Source organism: Limulus polyphemus, unplaced genomic scaffold (assembly GCF_000517525.1).
Source record: "Limulus polyphemus unplaced genomic scaffold, Limulus_polyphemus-2.1.2 Scaffold4124, whole genome shotgun sequence".
NCBI lineage: Eukaryota > Metazoa > Arthropoda > Merostomata > Xiphosura > Limulidae > Limulus > Limulus polyphemus.
In genome coordinates, this window is record NW_013669734.1 from 2,069 (window position 1) to 16,171 (window position 14,103).

At 33.5% G+C, this 14,103-nt stretch overlaps 1 protein-coding gene across 1 annotated transcript in view; it reads left to right on the top strand.

Annotated features, from left to right (window-relative positions):
- Positions 1 to 362: 362 nt before the first annotated feature.
- Positions 363 to 14,103, top strand: part of LOC106470626 (glutaredoxin-3-like) — a 32,817-nt gene continuing 19,076 nt past the window's right edge. The window contains exons 1-5 of the mRNA XM_013931190.2: positions 363 to 495; positions 3,074 to 3,191; positions 7,637 to 7,711; positions 10,328 to 10,447; positions 13,468 to 13,552. Of these exons, the coding sequence (XP_013786644.1) occupies positions 428 to 495; positions 3,074 to 3,191; positions 7,637 to 7,711; positions 10,328 to 10,447; positions 13,468 to 13,552 (466 nt within the window). The 5' untranslated portion in view covers positions 363 to 427. The remainder of the gene's footprint in view (positions 496 to 3,073; positions 3,192 to 7,636; positions 7,712 to 10,327; positions 10,448 to 13,467; positions 13,553 to 14,103) is intronic.

A 14,103-nucleotide genomic window follows, 5' to 3' on the forward strand; every position in this document is an offset into this window, starting at 1 on the left:
CCTCCTACTATAGTACTTGTTTTTATGTATTAATTGTTTCCATTCGTTAAATGGAAATGTTCATTTTTCAATCCTAATCAGTTACATGTATGTATATATTTAACTTTAACATTTTACTGTTTACATTTACACATTATCAAAATTTTGGCGAAAAGGATATACATAAAAATATTTTAAATATATCTAAATATAACATAAATTTTTCTTATTTGACCTTCCTGCATTATTCATATTACTAGAACATTTCGAAATCTTCTTCTATAAGTTATAGAGAGGTAAATAAGTATTGGCAGTGTTTATGTTAAATACTGAAACAAAAAAAAAGGAACTTTGAGTAGGTAGATAAGTAGTTGTTTAGTTCATGTTAAATCACCAAACAAAAGTAACATGAATATCCAGAGAGCGCTGCTCTTTTGACTTCGGAAGAATGGCCGGTTCTGTGAGGGAGGTGAAAACTAAGGACGAGTTTTGGAAAATAGTAACTGACGTTAATAAGTAAATACATATTTATTTATGTACACATCGAACAAATTATTCTAACTAAGTGTTGAGTTGTTGAAGAAGGTTTAAGGAGGGGATGGTTGGGTTTAATACTTTAGTTTAGATCTGTACATTGATGATTGAGCTTTACTTTTAAATTTAACTTAGGAAGTACTGATGGGTATTTGGGGGATCAGGGTCTAATGGTTAGTTTCCTCTTAGATGAGGAAAGTTAGGTGTCAGGGTATCCTAGGTGGTAAAAAAAAACACGTCGTTTTGTTTTTAGCCCAAATATATATTTATTTATTTATTGCTAATATATTATTATTATTATTATCAATTAGCAATATTTGCCTATGATTATTAAGTCAGTATAGAAGAATCTTTTTCAGTTTTTGTCACATCACATTATTGAGTATAGCGTAGTTTGATGTGTGCATATAAAATTAAAAAAAATTAAAAGGTTTTGAATTTTAGAATATTCTATCAAACTAATTTCAAACAGTTTTAATGTCATTTGAATATTTCAATGTTTCAAAACTGGATGATGTAGTGAAGTGACAATACTTTTGGGAGGTGTCAGATACAATGATATAAAGTGAAAACTAGTACACCTTGCTTATCACATGCTCAACTTTAGTTTGTAATCAAGTGATCAAGATATGTTTTTACGAACATGTAGTTGAACTTGCTCAGTGAACTTAATGAACAATGCACAGTACACTGACTGAAGCTCAACTGAGAGAGAGACTGCTGGGGTACCGCGTGACCTTTTGTCACTGCTCAGCAACTTGGAATGTAGCGAGTTATGCCCCTTTCACCCCGGGTATACTTTACTGTGCATGCCACAAGATTTTAGTGACTTACATTCAAAATTTTATTAAACTACATTTTGTTTATGCTATAGCAATTAGTGTAGCATAAAATCTAAGCTAATAATCCATATTTGGATGGTATATATAAGTTTTGAGTTCTTAATCCTATAAGACATTATTTTTAAAAATCCTGAATTTCTCCTAGTGTGACAAATGTAACACATTTTCTCTAAGTATATTCTCCTCTCTATTTTATCCCCCCCCCCAAAAAAAAAATCTTGAAATTCAATGTAAATTACTCACTATAAAATCAGCATTGGTCAGATAAACCATAATTTTTATAGCCTCCAATTTTTTTTGGTTACAGAGCTATCAAATGAGAAAATCAGACCCCTCCAGTCACATACTCTTTCAGAATTCGTTGATAGTTCTCTCTCTTAAGTTTAATTATATATCATCTACAACCAATAGAAAGTCAATATTTGTGTCTATCAAATGATTACAATGTATTACACTGTGCTCTGAACAGATACATATATATTTCTCTTATTATAAACGAAATTTTCCTGTGAGGAAGTTAGCTGTTTGCTTGTGAGAACTTTTCTTGCATATTTCGAAAGTCTGAATATTTTTCAGGGATGCCGAATTATATCAAATTCTGAGTTATCAAAGGATTACCGTATTCTTCTTGTGGATAAGGTTTGAATTTTAAATAAATAAGGTCTGTGTATGGATTTTTGTTTAGAAAGCTTTGCCATTTTAATTTTTTTATCCCTAATTTCATGGCTTAATCAGGCCTAGATTAGTGATAAATGTGAAATGTGTAACATCTCGAAAATGTACTTGAGTGATATCTTTAGATTATGGCTTTTTTTTTGAGAATATGTAACTTCAGTACCTTTGACTATTATTTCCATTTTTTTGTACTATTTCCAATTTTAAAGCATAGGAAACAAATATAGAACACCATGGAAAACTAGATGATCCTATGCTTCCTGTTACTGTAAAGTGAAAAGATGTTTCATGTGTTATAAATGTAGTTGGTATGGGCGTGTCCGCAATGAGATATCCTTTGAAAGAAAGTTATCAGGGAAAAAAGGCAAAAAAGAGTTTTGAGAAAATAATTAAGAAAGATTCTTCTGCTGCTGTTTCTTAGAAAGTTAAAGCTGTTTTTTTTATTGGATCTTGGAAAGTTGTGAATGAGATTTTACTGAAGCTCATCCATTGTTACCTTTGCTAAAACCTTTTGTGAAGGTCATCTTATGCACTTTGTCTGTTATTCAGATGCTTCTGATTATGATTTATACTGAAATATCACAGTTTCTGACCAAGTTTATGCTGAAAATAGCAAATGACTTGTTAGAATAAGTCAATTTTGATATTTATTTAGAAGTTGTAAAAAAATTAGTTTAAATTCTGCTGATTTTGGTATGTTTATAGCGAAGTCTAAACGAATCCACAATCAGCCAGTCAGATTAGACAATGAGAAAAATTTAACATGTTTTAAATATTTTGGCTTGCTTAAATTGAGACTTCATGGTTAACTGATAAAAATTTATTTTTTGAAGAGGGATTCTTATGGAAAAAGATAAAATAGATGTTATACATAATAAATTTAAGTACCTAATGTACATGTGATAGTGATAACTATATCTAAACGTAATTAGTGGTATGCATGAAAAGTACATATAGAAAGTTATTTCATGACTGGACAATTAATACTTCAAGCTTTTCTAAAAGTCAGTGAGACCCCTTATGAATTTGTAACTTTTCTTTAGAAATCATCTAAATGTTGTCCATTTCTGGGCTGAATGGGCATCCCAGTGCCAGATGATGGATGATGTTGTGAAAGAACTTACAAGTGAAAGGCAACTAAAAGAAGTTAAGTTCTTAAAGGTGAGATTTGTTAAATTTTGCATAGAATTACAGGTAAAATATTAAAATCCACAAACAATGTTTTATGATACACAATTCAAATCTTTATTTAAACCAATCACTGGTTGTAAAAGTCAATCTACTTGTTTGAACGTGGTTTTAAACTGAAGTTAAAGGAATGGCTAGTCACATTAGGAAACAGGTTATAATTTTATTTTATTCTTTAATTTTGGTATAAAGAAGAATCCATCAGGGTGATTAAACTGCAATTTTTGTGTTTTAATTTCTTAAAATGACAGTTGGTAGAGCCTGTTCTTAATGATTTTTAGTGGTATTTTTTATTTTAAAAATATATCACCAAATTTTTCAGTGAAGAAATGTAACATTGAAATTTAACCTCTTCATTTTTTCCTAAGCCATTCTTAATGACTTATGAAATCCAATTTAAATTTATTCCATGTAAAGTAGTTTTAAATAAAGCTTCATTGAAGTTAGAAAAGGTCATATCATTTCTTTGCCGAGACAGCACTTAGGAACTGGTGCTGAACTCTAGCTTTATTGGCACAAGCAGATGATAATGGTTACATATTCCCCTGGAGAATATGCCAGTCCATTGCCAGTAAAGGCAGATTACTTGGTTGCTTCATTGTATTTCTGCATTGATAGTAACTAAAAAAATACTATTCTGAAAAGATATCGTACCTCCTCTCACAAAAAGCTTTCTCGACTTATACTCTCCTCTGTTGGCACAAATTTTCAATCACCATTAGCCTTGATAGTCCCACTTATCTCTACATACCAACATGCAAATGATTATGCACCAACCCTCCACCAATAGGAGTATGACAGTACCCCTTTCGTAACTAGTGTCCTCTAATCTTATAGCCATTAGCCTCTCCACAATTTTTTTACTTTCTTAATTTTTCTACTTCAGTTACTTTTAATGGTTGGAGACGGCTTGAATGGGTAATAAAGAAAAGCTTTAATATAAGTTTAACATAACAGCAAGTGTACAAGGTTTTGTCATCATCAGGTACAAGTAATTTACACTGACACGGATGTATATACACGGTATTGAACAAAGAGGTCACATGACTGAATACTGTTGCAAAACTTAGAAGAGATATCTTGGCACCCCGGGGTGTTGGTTTAGAGTAGGGTTGTTTTGTTCAATTAAGATGGATTCCTTGATTTTTCGATTGTTTATGTTGGGTTCTTTGTTTTAGTCTCAAAGTGGGTTTCTCGTCATCGAATTTCAGTTACTTTGTTATTTACTGTTTTTGTTCTCTTGTGTGAAGAGTTACAAATTATTTATCTTCTCTCCTCGTTCAGTCTTGTGAGTTATGCAATTGCAGTTTCAAGTGGCATGTCTACAACTGCTGTTACTGCTGCAGTGGAGACAACATTCAATGGGTCAAAAGCATGATTCTCTACTCGTGAAGTGATGGCTCTGGTCTGTTGGGAGTTGACCAATTTCATGCAACAATCAGAACAAATTGATGATTGTCCTATCATACCTGCTTAAAGTTTCAATGATCAGGAAGTTTTGGATTTGGTCAACCTTTTTCCCCTTCCTGAATGTGCCTCTCAGTTGTGTATAGTTTCAGGAGGACTTGCCCTATGGTTGGATTGGTTATTCAGATATGTTATGTCCTTATCTCTGATTTCCTATGGTTCCACCCCTGCCTTTCTCAGGGATGAGCCTTTGAGTCATTATTTAGAGTTTTCTCCTTCCCTGGATATTGTGGTTCATGCGAGTTGATTTGGAGAGCATTTGCATATGGGGGTCAGTATGCCTCAACCCCCACTTACTGTGGACAATCATACTTTTGATTATCATTGGTCCGACTTCCCTTATTTGTACTCAGAGTTTGGTGTTGCTTTTCCCTTAGTGGGGATTGGACCCCAATAATTTGATTACCTTTTCCTGTATTCGTCTTACTCAGACCACCATTCTCAGGTTAGAGCTGATGGTTGCCAGACTCTTTCAATGTGCCCCACATTTGTAGGCCCTTGGTTGTCAATCCATGGGTTCTGAAAGTTGTTTTAGTATGTCTGGTCCTCTACTTCCATTCATCTCCCCCATTGTCTAACAATCCTATTTCATTTCCTCCTCCTTGGGATCCCATTTTTTGCCTGCCTGTTTCATTCCAGGGGCCTTCGTTTCCACCATTACATGGACGTCTGGCTGCTTCTTGCCTCCTCACCAGAAGACTCAGCCCTACATCCTCAGTTTCTTCTCTAGGATGCTGTCATGGTGGGTTGGCTCAGGATGCTTTTCAACTCCTTCCTCCATTGGGCCCTACCTGCTCAATTTTAGTTGGGAGCTATGGAATGTTTCTTGTGCAAAATTTCATCCTCTGCTTCTCCTACTGTGTGAGAGTTTCTGTCTCTTTTGGAGACATGGGCTTTTCTCAAAGCCCGCATTCCTCTTGGTTGGGTTGGTATCTGTATGCATATCCTCCTATTCATCTCCTCACACGTGTCCTTGCCATACTTCAGACCACTCTGTAGTGTTCTGCAGGTATCTCTGTATGGGCTGGCTGACACAGGGTTTCCACTGCAGTGTTGGATTTTGGTGTTGTCTCCCCCTTTTCCTTTATCTCCGACACTCCTCCATCAGCCCCACTCTGACAAGTGTCATCTGTCCATACCTGCACTCCATCTTCAAGCGTGACTTTGTCTGGTCCCTCACCTGAAGGGCTCAACTTTCCAGTGTAGCTTTCTTCGTTTCCCACCCTGTTTGTCCTTCTTCTATGGCGATTTACCAGTGTAAATGGTACACATACTGCTGTTGGTTTGTCTGAAGGAGTTATAGTTCTTCCCATCCTACTGTTCATCACGTAACATCCTTTTTGTCTTGACCTTTTGAACAGGGCTTTTTGGTTTCCTCTGTTATGGACTATAGGGTGGCATTATCTACCACGTTTTGGTTTACTGAACTTGCTTCCCTTCCTGATTAACACTTCAATGTGGTCCTCCATGCTCTTCCCAGTCCACCATTTGAATTTTTGTCTTGGTATGTGTTATACCACTTTTCCTTGAAGTTCCTGTTCTTGCTCTTGTTGGTGTGTGCAAACACTGTTGTTCTGATGTGTTCGTGATTGATGTTCACCACATTTTGTTTAATAGTTCCTATGTTATCCTCTTTCCAGAATGTTCTAAGATTTTGGGTGTTTAAGGGGGAAATTTTACCTTCACATCTTTTTCTCTTCCTTCCATTTCCTAATTTTATGACCATTCCAATCCTGCCCACCTCCTTTGCCCGGTTAGGGCTCACCAATGGTATATGACACGTATTGTTCCCTTCCATGATTCCATTTGTTTATTCTGTAGAATCCTCACCTCTCTAGTAACCATTTTCCCTTTAACCTTACGGGTAGAATTTGCCATTTTATTCACCTGGCATTTTCTTCCCTTTTCTCTTGATGATTGTCTTCTTTTTCATGTTAACATTTTCTTAAACTGAAAATGTATTTCAGATAGATACTTACCTATCTCACATTTCTCATCCATCCTCTCCAGTTCTGTTGTGGTTTGGTGTGACATGACCAAGCTCGAAGTGGTTAACAGCCACAAAATTAGAGAGGGTGCTAGTTGCGATAGGGATGGTGTTGCATTCTTATTGGTGGAGGGGTTGCTGCATAATCATTTGCATATTTGTTTGCAGAGATAAGTTGGAGTATCAAGTCTAGCGGCAAGGGAAAATTTGCACTGATATAGGGCAGTATAAATTGAGAAAACTTTTTGTGAGAAGATGTAAGTATCTATCGGGAAATACAATTTAAATTTAAGAAAATATTAACTTTAGTCACTACTGTTATGATTTTATGATAATTTTATAATTTTGGGATGTAACATTATCATCCATTTATAATTAATGTCAGTTTCTACAAAGAAATTTAGCATGACTACTTAATTCTATTTTACTTTTAACTTTAAATCTAAGTGAAAAAAGTATTTCTCATATTTTTGTGTAGTGAGCTTTGATTTGTTTAGCACAGAGTAATTTCATTTGCTAACAATAGACATAAAAACAATTATTGGATACCTTCTGTTCATTATTTCCATAATATTTTTTCAGTAACCTTTCAGTTGAGCTAATTCAACATAGTTATTCTAGGAAGAGTTACCTGTTAGTACAAATAGTATTTTAAATGTTTTCATGTTTAACTTAAAAGTATACACTACTAAGTCAGTACATTAAAATGGTCTTAGAAAATGTTAGCCTGCTTGGTAAACTTTATTAAAATGAAGTTAAAATAAACTGTTAAAATACAAGTTCATAAAAAAAAATGCTGATACTGTTATTTTCTGTATTCAGTTTAGCTTAATTGTGGACATTTAATGTAATACAGCAGTACGAATAATACATGAATTGATTTTAATTTGTTTTAGTTTCTTTATTCCTTTATGAATAAAAACTGTTTGTTGTTTTCATATTTTGGCCTCTGTGGTTTTTGCAGGTTGAGGCTGAGGCATTACCGGATATATCTCAGCACTACAGTGTTACATCAGTCCCAACATTTCTTTTACTAAAGGTAAGAATTTCTCTAAAACATAAGCAGCAACAGATAACTTGTATACGAGTTTTTCATTTAGAGAAGAGAAGGGTTCATTTGAACTTCAAATTTCAACTCTGAGTCAAATACTCAAAATATATCTGCAAAATTTATATACTTAATAGACAGGTGTTAGTTATATATGAGATAAAAAGAATAAGATACAAGGTTTATTATGATTCATTGAAAAGGTGGAAAAAGAAGAAAAATGGCATATAGTAATTCAATTTATTTTAGTGTAAGATGGCCAGTAATGTTTGAATAGTTATTATAATTCTTCCATAGAAATCATAATTTAGGTTGTTATTTATCACACTGCAAACTTTACTTTGGAGATTAATACACTTCTTCATGAGGGGTAATGTCACTACTAGATTGAGGTTTGCAGTTATAAAATTATATTTGTATTTCAGTATTTGATGCAACTTGTATTATAAAACAAATAGTTGTTACTTTAGGACTATATATATACACATACACAGATGTATTAGGTCATCAATAAATTAATGTTGCATTATGAAACACTTTCATTACCCCCCCCCCAAAAAAAACAACGTACATCACATATAACAGTTAAATGAACCACCTAAACGTCATGTTAGTGTAGCCTATATAATGTGTAAAGTTTAATGTACTCTAATCCCTTATAGTGATGGCACATGATGAAACACACATTCAGCATGTGATGCTGTTTAAATACAATAAGGGAGACAATGCCTCTGTAACTACAAAGTATCCCACTCCTCATCTGAGGCTTTGGCTCTGCACAGGGGTGTTCCACACTTTTCCAGTCCAGAGTTTGTACACCAAGCCCCATGAACCTTCTTTTCACCTCCACCGTTTGCAACTTTCTCTACAGTATGCTACCAAGCTTTGATCTATACCACAGGATCCCACCTGAGGTTGTGTCTTTCTTCCTCGGTGGGCCATGCTCTTTCAGAATAGACAATCTGCAATTCCTTCTTTTGGCCTTCGTATCGAGGCACGACTGGATGAATTTGGTCTGGCATTGGATGACATTGCTATTCACAATGATCAGCCTATTCCACCATGGCTTATTACTATCCCCAAATATGACCTTTCCTTGAGTAATCTGAGGAAGGCGGATACTCCTGATTGGAAGTACAATCTTCTCTTTAGCAAACATCTTTCAAACCATCCTTCTATTCCAGTTTACATGGATGGTTCGAAATACGGTGATTCTGTAGGCTCTGCCATGGTTTGCTGTGGCTCGATAGTTGCTCGCAGGATCCCCTCTACAGTTTCTGTGTTCACTGCCGAGTTGTATGCTGTTTCTCTTGCCATGGATCATGTAGAAGCTATACAGTACACTGACTGTACTATTTACACTCACTATCTTAGCTCTCTACTAAACCTGGAATTGCTTAACATTAGTTCTCACCATGATCTAATCGGTATTCAACAACGACTGGCCCATTTTTCTTTTATCTTCCATTATTATCCAGTTTTTCTGTATACCTGGCCATGTTGGTATTTGTGGGAACGTGTTCACTGACACTGCAGCTTGGTCTGTCTGCTTTGGTGCTGTCACAGCCGTGCCTATCCCATATATGGGCTACGGTCCTGTACTGAAGGCTCGGCTTTGCACCATTTCGCAGCGGACTTGGAGTGAAAAACGTCATAACAAGCTTTTCCAGATAAATCGTTCTGTTGTTCTTTGGCCATCTTGTTTCCATAAGTATCAGAAGGAGGAAGTTGTCTTGGCTAAGTTATGCATTGGTCACAGTTTTTAACTCGTCGTTTTCTTTTATGAGGGACTTATCCACCAATGTGTGACCTTTGTGACACTCAAGTCACAAATAGCCCACATTTTATTGTCCTGCCATCGTTATGACTCTGAGTTATGGCACCATTTTATACACGTTTTCTAAGGGTTTAGCCCTGATATTGGATCATGTGATTGACGATGGTGACACTGTCCAACTTGATTTTATTTTTAAATTTTTATGAGCCATTGGTCTTTTTAATTTGATTTAAATCTTTTATCTGAATTTTGGACATTGTTTAGTTTTCACTCGATTTATTTTTACATTTTATAAAAATTTTACTTTAACATTTTTTACCAGTTGTTTGTCACAGACAGCCTAGTTGTTTTGTGCCAAAAAATGCCAAACAACAACAAAACCATTAAAGAAAACAGATGGGAAAAGGTTAATGGGCTTCAGGGTTAATCATATTAATGACCCAGCTCTAATTATAACCATTTAATTAATATATATATATATATATATATACATATGTAATGAAATATATTTCTTACATCACTTGAGAGTAAATGTATATGTAATTTTGATTAATATTTTGTATCTAATATAAATTCAAATTTTCCTATCAATTGATATTTAATATTTTAATATCACAAATGAATTAATAATGTAATTCTAAGATAATGTAGTTTCTTGTATTTTACGAATTAATTTGGTAACATGTTAACGACACATATGCATGCACACACACACACACACACACACCAGTGAACTATTCTTAGCTTTTCATTCATTTGACTTATACCAAAATTCTATGTAATATACAGATATATTGTTCCTGCATAAATATTGTTATTTCTTCCACCAGGGAAACACAGTGGTTGATAAGGTAGAAGGAGCTGATGCCCCTACTTTAACAAAGAAAGTACATCAACAAGCAACAAAAATGATTGTACAACCTCCAGCAGAGCCATCACCTTCAATAGAAGTATGAAATCTATATTTAAGTAGCCTCTAATTAATTAATGTAACTTTTTATTTCAGAAAACATTCAATCATTAATTAGCAATTATAAAATATCTCGGTGGTGAAAAGTTATCATGAAGTTATTAGATTGTTGAACAAAACACCTGTATTAGGCACATATGGTTTTATTTTGGAATCACAGGATTGCCTAGTATTGATACACTAATTATGAAGATTAGTTAGTATGTTTTAAGATATATTAAAAATCTTATGATTTCAAGACATATGTAATAGTGTTTTCACAGGGTACCCATCTGTCACAACTGTTACTCGGTTCTTAAAAAATTAAGTTATGCAAAGTATAAGTCAAAGTAATGTAAACAGAGCTGCAGACAAACTATTATTTTTCAGAGAAAAGAAAAACTCAAAAGTCAGAAACAAGCAAAAAAAAGTCAAGACACAGAGAGTGAAGATGGAAGTTGATGCAGTCGTAGTGATACAGACTTAGATGAAGTTCTAGTGGTGGGCAAATTTTAACAGTGTACAAAAATCCTCAAGTACCTTATAAATCAAGTTATTGAACCATCCATTATACTCTTAAAAGTTGCTTATACCATACTAATTTTTACCTTTTCTATTGACAATAATGAATATAGGAGACAAAGAACCAGTTAAGTAAGCAGCAAATTTTGAATAGTCCATTTAAAATTTTTCATTGTTAAATGATTATTGGCTGATTCACTAAATGCAGTCAGTTCATTGTTATCTCCATTTTATGGCACAGCATGATCAACATTCTAGGACAGAAATGAGGCCTATCATTCATAGGAAACTTTCAAACCTGTGTGATTTGTAAGAGTAAATACTATAAATTATTGTATCAATATAATTATGATCTTCCAAAAATTTCTATGTTTTTGTATAACTAGTTTAACTAGTTTCATCTGTAGCTAGCTGCTGCTTGTTATAATTTGAGGTATCAGGATGTGCCGATTGTTGCTATATAGTCGTTGTTTTACTTCACTGCAATTTAAGTGAGAATGTCTTGTAATCTCTCAATGTGTGTTATACTGTCAGTGCTGTAGATGCCGTAACATCCGTCTGTATGTAAACATGCAAATGTACAACCTAAGTGTCATCATCATGTAGAAATGTTGCATGTGCAGTGCAAGTATTGTGTAATGACAGTCAGCCAGGATGAACTGTTAAAGATTACTTTGTTTCCTTACCAATATCAATAAGTTAATAGCATGCAATTGAAGAAACTATTGGAAGCTTTATACTTTGATATTAATTTCATAACCACTAAATTGGTGGTCATTACTAACTGGTGAAAAGTTAAAAAATGGAGAGATGTGTTTGAATTTGTTTCAGTACCTCAATAGTGAGAATACATATGGTAGCCTATACTTTGCAGGCCTATGCTATAGTATACATGATGGCTGCAAAAAAGTTTTGGGATTAACATCTTTTCATTTTTCATTTATAATTATATCATTTACTGTTTTCTTTTACTTTTTCATCCAAACATTCATAATTTTTTATTATTGGCAGTTTTAGATATGCTTTTGCTAGAAAAATAGACAACATTGCACATGAAGTAAACTTAAACTGTGTGGCAATGTGGTTCATATTGGCTTGTCTTCTGAATATTAGAAACTGTTGTGTCGATAGTGGTTGGAAATTTATTGGGTACCCGGATACCTGCCCGAGTTACCCTTCCGGGTAGGATTTTTGGTATCAATTCAAACACAGATATGCATATTTTTGATGTTTGAGATCTAAACGTGTCTTGAAGTCAATGATGTATTGTAAGTATTGTAAATTTAAGCATGTTTAAATTTTTCTTCAAACTAAGTTTTAAAATGTTTTTCATAAAATATCTCAAGTATTAAATCTGTTGAGGTATTTTATGTAAATGCTTTTATTTACAGTGAACACTCAGAAAGTTTGTGTGTGTGTGTGCATATTTATATATATTGTGCTTTATGCTGTGTTAACAGTTTTGGAGTTTTGATGTAATATTATAATAATAATTCAGTTTACTATAACTGGCAGTAAATCTATCCTATGAAGTATCTGAGCTTTATGTTATCTAAAAGTTGTACATTGAAAACTAACTTCATAATTTGAAGTACTCCACAATCTTAATTGTTTTCTTTACTTTCTTCAAGCCCCCCAGTGGCACAGCGGTATGTCTGAGGACTTACAATGCTAGAAACCGGGTTTCGATACCTTTGTTGGGCAGAGCACAGATAGCCCTTGTGTAGCTTTGTGCATAATTAAGAAACAAACAAACAATACTTTCTTCAAATAGGTTTTGAAGTTTTTCTGAAAATGTATCTTAATATTTTGTTAATTCATAAATCTTGCTCTAAAATGATCATTTTTTATTAGAAAGCTGATAGTGTTGTAAATGCATAACTTTTTAAAATGATTTTTGTATTAAAAGTAATTATATGTAACAACATGAGCAGTCAAGAGCATACAATTCTTTCTTTTTGTTGAGTTTAGATCCTTCAGTGCATTATTAAGAAATGTTAAAAACAATTTTTTCTCCTTGTTGTAATTTTGGTAACATTTTATCACATTTAACTTCATGTAATATTTACTTCTACTGTTTTACAGAAAGTATTTTAAGCAGTATTATACGATGTTTTCAGTTTAGGTCCTATAAAGCAATGTGTAGATTGTACAGTTTGAATGAATAAGGTTGTACACATTTTTCAACTTAATTTAGTTCAGAGTACTGATTAAAATAACCCATTGAGATATGCAAGTTTTTTAATTGCTTGGAGTTATAAAAAAACATTGTTCAGATTATCCTTTAGCTTCTGATTTTTGATAAACACTTTATATTATTATACTGTATACAAAAGTAGAATATTGTATATTAAGTCATTTAAGTTATATTGAATGTTGAAATAATGACTAATAGAGTGTTTTCTTGCAGATTATTTTGTGGGTGAATTTGTTGTAAACTTGTAAATGCAAGTTATTATTTGTCTAGTGAATATGATCAATGTCATTTTGATCTTTCAGGATCTGAATTCAAGGTTAAAAAAACTTGTCAACACAGCTACTTGCATGCTCTTTATGAAAGGAACACCCGAGGAACCATGTTGTGGTAAGTGTTGCTATTTTAATTGTCAGCTTCCTATGGCTGAAAAGTCCTGCTCATATGACCAGTAAAGCTTACACATGCTTGTAATCCTTTCTCCCACATACTGTAATGGATTAATGCATAGTCATCTATTATGTGACATTAACATATTTCATCATCAAACAAACTTCACAATACTTACAAAAACATCTGCCTAATTGGATATGGGGAAGGAAATGTTCTTTGTTTGTGCATCTACCTGGATGTGAAATGAAAATGCAGTGAAATTTGAAAGCTTTTGCTTATAAACTTGTTAATTACTTTTATGGCCTTTGTCAATAGTGGAACTGTTAGAATACCCAAAACATGCAGGCACAGTGGACGATAATTAATGTGCTTGACTTTTAGATGATATTAACTATTTACAGAGAGTAAACTGATATTACTCAGTGAGATATTAAATATCATATATCCAAAAATGCCAACCAGCATGATTTAGGCATACTGATTATGATATATATATATATATATATATATACACACACACACACACACACACACACACACACACACAC